This window comes from Neoarius graeffei, chromosome 27, assembly GCF_027579695.1.
Source record: "Neoarius graeffei isolate fNeoGra1 chromosome 27, fNeoGra1.pri, whole genome shotgun sequence".
NCBI lineage: Eukaryota > Metazoa > Chordata > Actinopteri > Siluriformes > Ariidae > Neoarius > Neoarius graeffei.
In genome coordinates, this window is record NC_083595.1 from 2903477 (window position 1) to 2916608 (window position 13132).

Sequence of the window (13132 nt, forward strand, 5' to 3'; positions counted from 1 at the left end):
CCCTGCACTCTTTACTCATCACCCTTCACTCTTTACCCTTCACTCTTTACCCTTCACTCTTTACTCTTCACTCTTTACTCTTCACCCTTCACTCTTTACCCTTCACTCTTCACTCTTTACCCTTCACTCTTTACTCATCACCCTTCACTCTTTACTCGTCACTCTTCACCCTTTACCCTTCACTCTTTACCCTTCACTCTTCACTCTTTACCCTTCACTCTTTACCCTTCACTCTTTACTCATCACCCTTCACTCTTTACCCTTCACTCTTTACTCTTCACTCTTTACTCATCACCCTTCACTCTTTACCCTTCACTCTTTACCCTTCACCCTTCACTCTTTACCCTTCACTCTTTACTCATCACCCTTCACTCTTTACCCTTCACTCTTTACTCTTCACTCTTTACTCATCACCCTTCACTCTTTACCCTTCACTCTTCACTCTTTACCCTTCACTCTTTACTCATCACCCTTCACTCTTTACTCGTCACTCTTCACCCTTTACCCTTCACTCTTTACCCTTCACTCTTCACTCTTTACCCTTCACTCTTTACCCTTCACTCTTTACTCATCACCCTTCACTCTTTACCCTTCACTCTTTACTCTTCACTCTTTACTCTTCACCCTTCACTCTTTACTCTTAATCCTTCACTCTTTACTCGTCACCCTTCACTCTTTACTCGTCACCTTTCAGTCTTTACCCTTCACTCTTTACCCTTCACTCTTTACCCTTCACTCTTTACCCTTCACTCTTTACTCATCACCCTTCACTCTTAACCCTTCACTCTTTACCCTTCACCCTTCACCCTTTACCCTTCACTCTTTACCCTTCACTCTTCACTCTTTACCCTTCACTCTTTACTCATCACCCTTCACTCTTTACTCATCACTCTTTACTCGTCACTCTTCACTCTTTACCCTTCACTCTTTACTCGTCACCCTTCACGCTTTACTGTTCACTCTTTACTTGTCACTCTTTACCCTTCACTCTTTACTCTTCACCCTTCACTCTTTACTCTTCACTCTTTACTCATCACCCTTCACTCTTTACTCTTTACTCATCACCCTTCACTCTTTACCCTTCACTCTTTACTCTTCACCCTTCACTCTTTACTCTTCACTCTTTACTAATCACCCTCCACTCTTTACTCTTTACTCATCACCCTTCACTCTTTACCCTTCACTCTTTACTCTTCACCCTTCACTCATCACCCTTCACTCATCACCCTTCACTCTTTACCCTTCACTCTTTACCCTTCACTCTTTACTCTTTACTCGTCACCTTTCAGTCTTCACTCTTTACTCTTTACCCTTCACTCTTTACTCTTCACTCTTTACCCTTCACTCTTTACTCTTCACTCTTTACCCTTCACTCTTTACCCTTCACTCTTTACTATTTACCCTTCACTCTTTACTCTTCACTCTTTACTAATCACCCTTTACTCTTTACTCATCACCCTTCACTCTTTACTCTTTGCTCTTCACTCTTTACTCTTCACTCTTTACTCTTCACCCTTCACTCATCACCCTTCACTCTTTACCCTTCACGCTTTACTCTTCACCCTTCACTCTTTACTCTTCACCCTTCACTCTTTACTCTTTACTCTTCACCCTTCACTCTTTACTCTTAATCCTTCACTCTTTACTCATCACCCTTCACTCTTTACTCGTCACCCTTCACTCTTTACTCGTCACCTTTCAGTCTTTACTCTTCACTCTTTACCCTTCACTCTTTACTCATCACCCTTCACTCTTTACCCTTTACTCTTCACTCTTTACCCTTCACTCTTTACCCTTCACTCTTTACCCTTTACTCTTTACCCTTCACTCTTTACCCTTCACTCTTTACTCATCACCCTTCACTCTTAACCCTTCACTCTTTACCCTTCACGCTTCACCCTTTACCCTTCACTCTTCACTCTTTACTCATCACCCTTCACTCTTTACTCGTCACTCTTCACCCTTTACCCTTCACTCTTTACTCATCACCCTTCACTCTTTACTCTTAATCCTTCACTCTTTACTCATCACCCTTCACTCTTTACTCGTCACCCTTCACTCTTTACCCTTCACGCTTTACTCTTCACCCTTCACTCTTTACTCTTTACTCATCACCCTTCACTTTTTACTCGTCACTCTTCACCCTTTACCCTTCACTCTTTACTCTTCACTCTTTACTCTTCACCCTTCACTCTTTACTCTTAATCCTTCACTCTTTACTCATCACCCTTCACTCTTTACTCGTCACCCTTCACTCTTTACCCTTCACGCTTTACTCTTCACCCTTCACTCTTTACTCTTCACCCTTCACTCTTTACTCATCACCTTTCAGTCTTTACTCTTCACTCTTTACCCTTCACTCTTTACCCTTCACTCTTTACCCTTTACTCTTTACCCTTCACTCTTTACCCTTCACTCTTTACTCATCACCCTTCACTCTTAACCCTTCACTCTTTACCCTTCACGCTTCACCCTTTACCCTTCACTCTTCACTCTTTACTCATCACCCTTCACTCTTTACTCGTCACTCTTCACCCTTTACCCTTCACTCTTTACTCATCACCCTTCACTCTTTACTCTTAATCCTTCACTCTTTACTCATCACCCTTCACTCTTTACTCGTCACCCTTCACTCTTTACCCTTCACGCTTTACTCTTCACCCTTCACTCTTTACTCTTTACTCATCACCCTTCACTTTTTACTCGTCACTCTTCACCCTTTACCCTTCACTCTTTACTCTTCACTCTTTACTCTTCACCCTTCACTCTTTACTCTTAATCCTTCACTCTTTACTCATCACCCTTCACTCTTTACTCGTCACCCTTCACTCTTTACCCTTCACGCTTTACTCTTCACCCTTCACTCTTTACTCTTCACCCTTCACTCTTTACCCTTCACTCTTCACTCTTTACCCTTCACTCTTTACCCTTCACTCTTTACTCATCACCCTTCACTCTTTACCCTTCACTCTTTACTCTTCACTCTTTACTCTTCACCCTTCACTCTTTACTCTTAATCCTTCACTCTTTACTCATCACCCTTCACTCTTTACCCTTCACGCTTTACTCTTCACCCTTCACTCTTTACTCTTCACCATTCACTCTTTACCCTTCACTCTTTACTCTTCACTCTTTACTCTTCACCCTTCACTCTTTACTCTTAATCCTTCACTCTTTACTCATCACCCTTCACTCTTTACTCGTCACCTTTCAGTCTTTACTCTTCACTCTTTACCCTTCACTCTTTACTCATCACCCTTCACTCTTTACCCTTCACTCTTCACTCTTTACCCTTCACTCTTTACTCGTCACCCTTCACTCTTTACTCGTCACTCTTCACCCTTTACCCTTCACTCTTTACCCTTCACTCTTTACCCTTCACTCTTTACTCATCACCCTTCACTCTTTACCCTTCACTCTTTCCTCTTCACCCTTCACTCTTTACTCTTAATCCTTCACTCTTTACTCGTCACCCTTCACTCTTTACTCGTCACCTTTCAGTCTTTACTCTTCACTCTTTACCCTTCACTCTTTACTCATCACCCTTCACTCTTTACCCTTCACTCTTCACTCTTTACCCTTCACTCTTTACTCATCACCCTTCACTCTTTACTCGTCACCTTTCAGTCTTTACTCTTCACTCTTTACCCTTCACTCTTTACTCATCACCCTTCACTCTTTACCCTTTACCCTTCACTCTTTACCCTTCACTCTTTACCCTTCACTCTTTACCCTTCACTCTTTACCCTTCACTCTTTACTCATCACCCTTCACTCTTTACCCTTCACTCTTTACCCTTCACTCTTTACCCTTCACTCTTTACTCTTCACCCTTCACTCTTTACCCTTCACTCTTCACTCTTTACCCTTCACTCTTTACTCATCACCCTTCACTCTTTACTCGTCACTCTTCACCCTTTACCCTTCACTCTTTACCCTTCACTCTTCACTCTTTACCCTTCACTCTTTACCCTTCACTCTTTACTCATCACCCTTCACTCTTTACCCTTCACTCTTTACTCTTCACTCTTTACTCATCACCCTTCACTCTTCACCCTTCACTCTTTACTCATCACCCTTCACTCTTTACTCTTCACTCTTTACTCATCACTCTTCACCCTTTACCCTTCACTCTTTACCCTTCACTCTTTACTCATCACCCTTCACTCTTTAGTCATCACTCTTTACCCTTCACTCTTCACTCTTACCCTTCACTCTTTTCCCTTCACTCTTTACCCTTCACTCTTTACTCGTCACCTTTCAGTCTTCACTCTTTACTCTTTACCCTTCACTCTTTACCCTTCACTCTTCACTCTTTACCCTTCACTCTTTACCCTTCACTCTTTACTCGTCACCATTCACTCTTTACTCGTCACTCTTCACCCTTTACCCTTCACTCTTTACCCTTCACTCTTCACTCTTTACCCTTCACTCTTTACTCATCACCCTTCACTCTTTACTCATCACTCTTTACTCGTCACTCTTCACTCTTTACCCTTCACTCTTTACTCGTCACCCTTCACGCTTTACTGTTCTCTCTTTACTCGTCACTCTTTACCCTTCACTCTTTACTCTTCACTCTTTACCCTTCACTCTTTACTCATCACCCTTCACTCTTTACCCTTCACGCTTTACTCTTCACCCTTCACTCTTTACTCTTCACCCTTCACTCTTTACTCTTCACTCTTCACCCTTCACTCTTTACTCTTAATCCTTCACTCTTTACTCATCACCCTTCACTCTTTACTCGTCACCCTTCACTCTTTACTCGTCACCTTTCAGTCTTTACTCTTCACTCTTTACCCTTCACTCTTTACTCATCACCCTTCACTCTTTACCCTTTACTCTTCACTCTTTACCCTTCACTCTTTACTCATCACCCTTCACTCTTTACTCATCACCCTTCACTCTTTACCCTTCACTCTTCACTCTTTACCCTTTACTCTTTACTCATCACCCTTCACTCTTTACTCATCACCCTTCACTCTTTACCCTTCACTCTTTACCCTTTACTCTTTACTCATCACCCTTCACTCTTTACTCGTCATTCTTCACTCTTTACCCTTCACTCTTTACTCATCACCCTTCACTCTTTACCCTTTACTCTTCACTCTTTACCCTTCACTCTTTACTCATCACCCTTCACTCTTTACCCTTCACTCTTTACTCATCACCCTTCACTCTTTACTCATCACCCTTCACTCTTTACCCTTCACTCTTCACTCTTTACCCTTTACTCTTTACTCATCACCCTTCACTCTTTACTCATCACCCTTCACTCTTTACCCTTCACTCTTTACCCTTTAATCTTTACTCATCACCCTTCACTCTTTACTCGTCACTCTTCACTCTTTACCCTTCACTCTTTACCCTTCACTCTTTACCCTTCACTCTTTACTCATCACCCTTCACTCTTTACCCTTCACTCTTTACTCTTCACTCTTTCCTCTTCACCCTTCACTCTTTACTCTTAATCCTTCACTCTTTACTCGTCACCCTTCACTCTTTACTCGTCACCTTTCAGTCTTTACTCTTCACTCTTTACCCTTCACTCTTTACTCATCACCCTTCACTCTTTACCCTTCACTCTTCACTCTTTACCCTTCACTCTTTACTCATCACCCTTCACTCTTTACTCGTCACTCTTCACCCTTTACCCTTCACTCTTTACCCTTCACTCTTCACTCTTTACCCTTCACTCTTTACCCTTCACTCTTTACTCATCACCCTTCACTCTTTACCCTTCACTCTTTACCCTTCACTCTTTACTCTTCACCCTTCACTCTTTACCCTTCACTCTTCACTCTTTACCCTTCACTCTTTACTCATCACCCTTCACTCTTTACTCGTCACTCTTCACCCTTTACCCTTCACTCTTTACCCTTCACTCTTCACTCTTTACCCTTCACTCTTTACCCTTCACTCTTTACTCATCACCCTTCACTCTTTACCCTTCACTCTTTACTCTTCACTCTTTACTCATCACCCTTCACTCTTCACCCTTCACTCTTTACTCATCACTCTTCACCCTTTACCCTTCACTCTTTACCCTTCACTCTTCACTCTTTACCCTTCACTCTTTACTCATCACCCTTCACTCTTTAGTCATCACTCTTTACCCTTCACTCTTCACTCTTACCCTTCACTCTTTTCCCTTCACTCTTTACCCTTCACTCTTTACTCGTCACCTTTCAGTCTTCACTCTTTACTCTTTACCCTTCACTCTTTACCCTTCACTCTTTACCCTTCACTCTTCACTCTTTACCCTTCACTCTTTACCCTTCACTCTTTACTCGTCACCCTTCACTCTTTACTCGTCACTCTTCACCCTTTACCCTTCACTCTTTACCCTTCACTCTTCACTCTTTACCCTTCACTCTTTACTCATCACCCTTCACTCTTTACTCATCACTCTTTACTCGTCACTCTTCACTCTTTACCCTTCAATCTTTACTCGTCACCCTTCACGCTTTACTGTTCACTCTTTACTCGTCACTCTTTACCCTTCACTCTTTACTCTTCACTCTTTACCCTTCACTCTTTACTCATCACCCTTCACTCTTTACCCTTCACGCTTTACTCTTCACCCTTCACTCTTTACTCTTCACCCTTCACTCTTTACCCTTCACTCTTCACTCTTTACTCTTCACCCTTCACTCTTTACTCTTAATCCTTCACTCTTTACTCATCACCCTTCACTCTTTACTCGTCACCCTTCACTCTTTACTCGTCACCTTTCAGTCTTTACTCTTCACTCTTTACCCTTCACTCTTTACTCATCACCCTTCACTCTTTACCCTTTACTCTTCACTCTTTACCCTTCACTCTTTACTCATCACCCTTCACTCTTTACCCTTCACTCTTTACTCATCACCCTTCACTCTTTACTCATCACCCTTCACTCTTTACTCTTCACTCTTTACCCTTTACTCTTTACTCATCACCCTTCACTCTTTACTCATCACCCTTCACTCTTTACCCTTCACTCTTTACCCTTTACTCTTTACTCATCACCCTTCACTCTTTACTCGTCATTCTTCACTCTTTACTCTTCACTCTTTACTCATCACCCTTTACTCATCACCCTTCACTCGTCACCCTTCACCCTTTACTCGTCACTCTTTACCCTTCACTCTTCACTCTTTACCCTTCACTCTTCACTTTTTACCCTTCACTCTTTACCCTTCACTCTTTACTCTTCACTCTTTACTCATCACCCTTCACTCTTTACTCATCACTCTTTACCCTTCACTCTTCACTCTTACCCTTCACTCTTTTCCCTTCACTCTTTACCCTTCACTCTTTACTCTTTACTCGTCACCTTTCAGTCTTCACTCTTTACTCTTTACCCTTCTCTCTTTACCCTTCACTCTTTATCCTTCACTCTTCACTCTTTACCCTTCACTCTTTACCCTTCACTCTTTACTCGTCACCCTTCACTCTTTACTCGTCACCCTTCACTCTTTACTCGTCACCCTTCACTCTTTACTCTTTACCCTTCACTCTTTACTCGTCACCCTTCACTCTTTACTCGTCACCTTTCACTCTTTACCCTTCACTCTTTACCCTTCACTCTTTACCCTTTACTGTTTACCCTTCACTCTTTACTCGTCACCCTTCACTCTTCACTCTTTACCCTTCACTCTTTACTCGTCACCCTTCACTCTTCACTCTTTACCCTTCACTCTTTACTCTTTACTCGTCACCCTTCACTCTTTACTCGTCACCCTTCACTCTTTACCCTTCACTTTTTACCCTTCACTCTTTACCCTTTACTCTTTACCCTTCACTCTTTACTCGTCACCCTTCACTCTTCACTCTTTACCCTTCACTCTTTACTCGTCACCCTTCACTCTTCACTCTTTACCCTTCACTCTTTACTCGTCACCCTTCACTCTTCACTCTTTACCTTTCACTCTTTACACGTCACCCTTCACTCTTTACTCGTCACTCTTTACCCTTCACTCTTTACCCTTCACTCTTTACCCTTTACCCTTCACTCTTTACCCTTCACTCTTCACTCTTTACCCTTCACTCTTTACCCTTCACTTTTTACTCATCACCCTTCACTCTTTACTCGTCACGCTTCACTCCTCTAATACAGGGAGAGAATAATGAAACATAGACCCCTCCCACTGCATCATACTTCGATCCCCTCCCACTGCATCATAATTAAAACTCCACCCACTGCATCATACTTCAAATTCCTCTCACTACATCATAATTAAAACTCCACCCACTGGAATTTATTTGTTTGTTTGTTTTAATTTCCAGGTGATCCACAAGACCTCAGTTCCGAACGCCCTGGCAGTTGACTGGATCGGAAAAAACCTGTACTGGTGTGATGCTGAAAGAAAAACCCTGGAGGTAGCAAAAGCTAACGGACTTTACCCAACTATCTTGATGAACTCAGGACTTCAAAACCCTTCTTCTCTCACACTGGACCCTTTAACTGGGTAATTCTCTGACTTTCTGTGAATATAAAACATCTACATACCCCTGTTAAAATGTTATGATATAAAAAATTAGGCCAAGGTGAATCATGTCCGGTGTCAGGTCCACCTTTAACCCTTTGGTGACTGACCCCTTGAAAATGGTTCCTCCAGGAACTATGACTTTTCAGTTGTCAAGACAACAGAAGAACTAAAATACAAAAACAGAAAGATATGTCACAATGCTCTTGTGCACAAAACAAAATGCTCTTGTATTTTAGTTTTTCCGTTGTCTTGACGACTGAAACGTCATCGTTCCTGGAGGAACCATGTTCAAGGGGTCAGTCACCAAAGGGTTAACCCCAAAGAAGGATCAACTTATTTTCTTGGTTTCATCTCACCGCTGAAGTCATGGACTGCAGAAAGCTTCCTCAGCACGTATGGGATCTCACTGTGGAGAGGTATCAGGAGAGGAGTACAAGATTATTTCCAGAACATTACCATGGAACACTGGAGACCAACATCAATGAGTGGAGGAAATGGAACACTACAGTGACATCACAAAGAACAGGACATCCCTCCAAAATTGACAAAAGGATAAGAAGAAACTTATTCGGGAAGCTGCTGAGAGACCTCGAGTAACATAAAAGGAGGCATGTGACAGAAATTTCTTGTATTCTTCACATCTCTGGGGTAGGGTGGCTTGACAAAAAGTCCTTTCTCACAAAAAACATCCAATCCTGCCTAAATCACCCCAAAATCACATGGCCAGAGCTGTTCAGGTCTGATGAGACCAAGGTCAAACTATTTTGCATGATTCTAAAAGATAGGTTTGATGCAAAAACAAGACAGCTTTTCACCCAATGAACCCCATTCATACCCACGGTGAAGCATGGTGGCGGCGGCATCATGCTACAGCGTTGCTTCTCTTCAGCTGGGACTGGGGCTCTAGTCAGGACAGACAGAATCATGGAGAGCTCCAAACACCAATTTATTTTGGAGAAGAAGCTGCAGGCCTCTGTTGGAAAGCTGAAGATGAAAAATGTTCACCTTCCTGCACAATAACGACCCAAATCACAAATCCAAGTCGACAAAGGAACATCTTCAGAAGAAGAGAAGATGATCAAGGTTTTGGATTGGCCCTATCAGAGCCCAGATGTAAATCTTATCAAAAACCTATGGAATGACATGAAGAGGGCTGTGTCCAGAAGATCCCCTCGCTATCCGATAGATCTGGAACATTTCTGTAAGGAAGAGTGGAATAAAATTACCAAATGAAGATGAGTGAAGCTGGTAGAGTCTTACATATAAAACTGAGTGCTGAATTACAAGCAAAAGCTGCTGTAACAATTTATACCCCGTACTGGCTGTGATTTTTAAAGATTTATTTGAATGTATAAGCTTCATTCATGAAATAATACCAAACTTTCAGATACTTGAATACTATACCTTTATTTTGAAAAAGGAAACGTGGTGTGTTACCATTAACATTTCTAAAGTACTTGTTAGTTTGATTTCACTACTGACTGAGTGGTTGTGGGGGTACAGTGCCTCTGGGAGTTATGACTAGCTATCAGAAGCGCCTGCATCTGTTCCCACTGGATGAGACAGTATTTATGCATCAATGACGACAATCATACTGATGTAAGAAATGTCAAAATAAAAAAGCTTAAGAGGAATATTAGCATCCTAGGTTTTTGTTTGTTTGTTTGTTTTGTTTTTTAATGAATAGCTAACTCTCTAGTGGTTCCTTGCAGTCACTGGCATAATCACTCACTAAGCTGATCAGATTTAGATAGAATGATAACATTGCATGTCGTCATCTTCTTCTTCTGGCTGCTCCCGATTAGGGGTCGCCACAGCGGATCTTTCGTCTCCATCGCTCCCTGTTTTCCACATCCTTCTCTACCACACCTGCCACTTTCATGTCCTCTCTCACCACATCCATGTATCTCCTCTTTGGCCTTCCTCGTTTTTGTTTGCCTGGCAGCTCCATCCTCAACATTCTCCTTCCCACATGCTCTGCATCTCTTCTCAGGATGTGCCCAGACCATCTCAGTCTCATCTCTCTTAGCTTCATTCCCAAGCTCTCCACATGTGCTGTCCCTCTGATGTGCTCGTTCCTTATCCTGTCCAACCTCCCATCGCAAACCTTAACATCCTCAACTCCGCCACCTCCAACTTTGCCTCCTGTCTCTTCGTTAAGGGTCCGGTCTCCAATCCGTACATCACAGCTGGTCTCACTACTGTCTTATACATCTTACCTTTCACTTCTGCTGGGACTTTCCGATCACAAATGACTCCCGAAATCCTTCTCCACCTGCTCCACCCTGCCTGCACTCTCTTTCTCACCTCACTATCGCAGCCCCCATTTTCCTGCACAGTTGACCCCAGGTACTTGAATTCACCAACTTTCTTTACGTCTGCTCCTTGCATCTTCACTACACTCTCATCCCCATTCTCACTGATGTACATATATTCTGTTTTGCTCCTGCTCACCTTCATTCCTCTTCGTTCCAATGCATCCCTCCATCTCTCCAAACCCAGCTCAACCTCCTTTCTACTTTCACCACATATCACAATATCATCCGCAAACATCATGTTCCATGGTGACTCTTGCCTCACTTCGTCCGTCAAGCTATCCATCACTATGGCAAACAAGAAAGGACTCAAAGCAGATCCTTGATGGAGTCCCACCTTCACCTTGAACCATTCAGTCGTTCCAACTGCACACCTCACTGCTGTTTCACTGTTCTCATACATGTCTTGCACCACTCTGATATACTTCTCATTCACTCCACTCTTTCTCATACAATACCATAACGATAACATTGCATGTAATTGTAAAAAGAAAAAAAGGAAGTCCATGCCACATTGAGTTGCAGAGGGAGGAGATAGTCCTGATATGTTGATATCTTGTTGGTGAAACTTCTCAGCCGATTTCTTATGATCTATGGGGTTTAATAGAGTTTGATAAATAATCCAATGTTTAATTATTTACAAAATATATGATAAATACTTCTTAAACACATTAAGAAAATATAAAATGTAATAAATTTGTCTGCAGTATTATTCACAGCTGAGGTCCAGACTGGACCTGGCTATGGACATAAGTTTTAGGCCGTATGAAAACTGATGTCATTTAATCTTTGTAAATATTATTAATACATGTTTGTTTGTTTTATCTGTAACCGCTTATCCCGTGCGGGGTCGCAGGGGGCAAGCTGGCGCCTATCCCAGCTGACCATGGGCGAGAGGCAGGATACACCCTGGACGAGTCGCCAGCTCATCGCTGGGCTGACACACACACAGAAACACAAACAACCAATCACACTCACGGTCAATTTATAGCTACCAATTAACCTAACCTGCATATCTTTGGACTGTGGGAGGAAACCCACACAGGCACGGGGAGAACATGCAAACTCCACACAGAAAGGCCCTCGTCGGCCGCTGGGCTCAAACCCAGAACCTTCTTGCTGTGAGGCGATAGTGCTAACCACTACACCACCGTGCTATTAATACATATTTAATATCCTATTAAAATACAATTCATGCTCTTTCAAACAAAAACTTAGAATTATCATTTTTCTTTAGTTTTCTAACTATAACTGTTTGTTTAGAGGATGGCAAAAAACTTTTCTCAGTGAAATGCTACAGTGTTCTACAAGCACAGTTTTAGTTTTAGGGGTGTGCATACTTATGCAACCTGGTTATTGTACTTTTTTTTCCCCAAAAAACATTTTTAATTACTTCACTTGAATTTTGAGGGTTTCTGTATCACGTTAAAGGTGGGTGTCAGTAAACCTGCTGAGAATGCTCTGACTACGAACATGGACACCTCGAACTACAATCTCCAAGATTCACAGCGCCCTCTGTCTCCCGATTACTGATTACAGCTGATGCATCTTCCTAATCACCGCTCTCCCTACTTAAGCCACGTTCCCACACTACTCCAGTGCCAAGTCCATCAGTACATACCGAGCCTTGTTATTTCTGACTGCCTCTCGATTTCTGACTCTTCGCCTTCTCGTTCACGTTTTCGTTCTTTTGTCTCCTCTCTACTACGTTGTTCACCGATCGCCTGACCCTCGCTAGTTTACCAACCACGATTCCAGTCTCTCGTTTTGGCTTTGTTGACAGTTTTCTTCCTGCCTTCATCTGCACATACATCCATAAGTGCCTGCACTCTGACAGGATACTTCGCCACCATGGATGTAGCGGAAGAAGCGAAACAAACTGTGCTTAACGCCCAGGGACGCCTTCTGAGAGAACATCAGCAGATGCTAGCGGACCTCAACACACGTATGGCGCAACTAGCCTCTGTGATGTCACAGGCCCTCCTAGCGTGTCCCAAGTCTCCTCCAAGCCCTGCGCTGCAACTTCCTGCTCCGGAAAGATTCACTGGAGACACTAACGTATTTAAGGGTTTCCTACTTCGGTGTTCCAGGTATTTCACTACTATGCCTAACCTGTCTGAAGAGCATAAAATTACGAAGTTCCTCTCTTTCCTCACTGGTAAAGCACTCTGATGGGCCAATGCCGTTTGGAACCAAGGCGGTGAGCAGACGAAATCATATGAGCAGTTCCTCGCTCAGTTCAAGAGAGTATTCGACCATGAACCGGAGGGAATTGAAGTGGGTAAGAGCTTGCCCACCATTTCACAAGGTTCCTGTAGCGTGGCTGAGAACACCCTGGACT

The 13132-nt window shown here is 42.8% G+C and overlaps 1 protein-coding gene across 1 annotated transcript in view; it reads left to right on the forward strand.

The window, feature by feature from the left end:
• Positions 1–13132, forward strand: part of lrp1ba (low density lipoprotein receptor-related protein 1Ba) — a 453831-nt gene that overhangs the window by 337168 nt on the left and 103531 nt on the right. The window contains exon 71 of the mRNA XM_060911172.1: positions 8274–8455. Within this exon, the coding sequence (XP_060767155.1) occupies positions 8274–8455 (182 nt within the window). The remainder of the gene's footprint in view (positions 1–8273; positions 8456–13132) is intronic.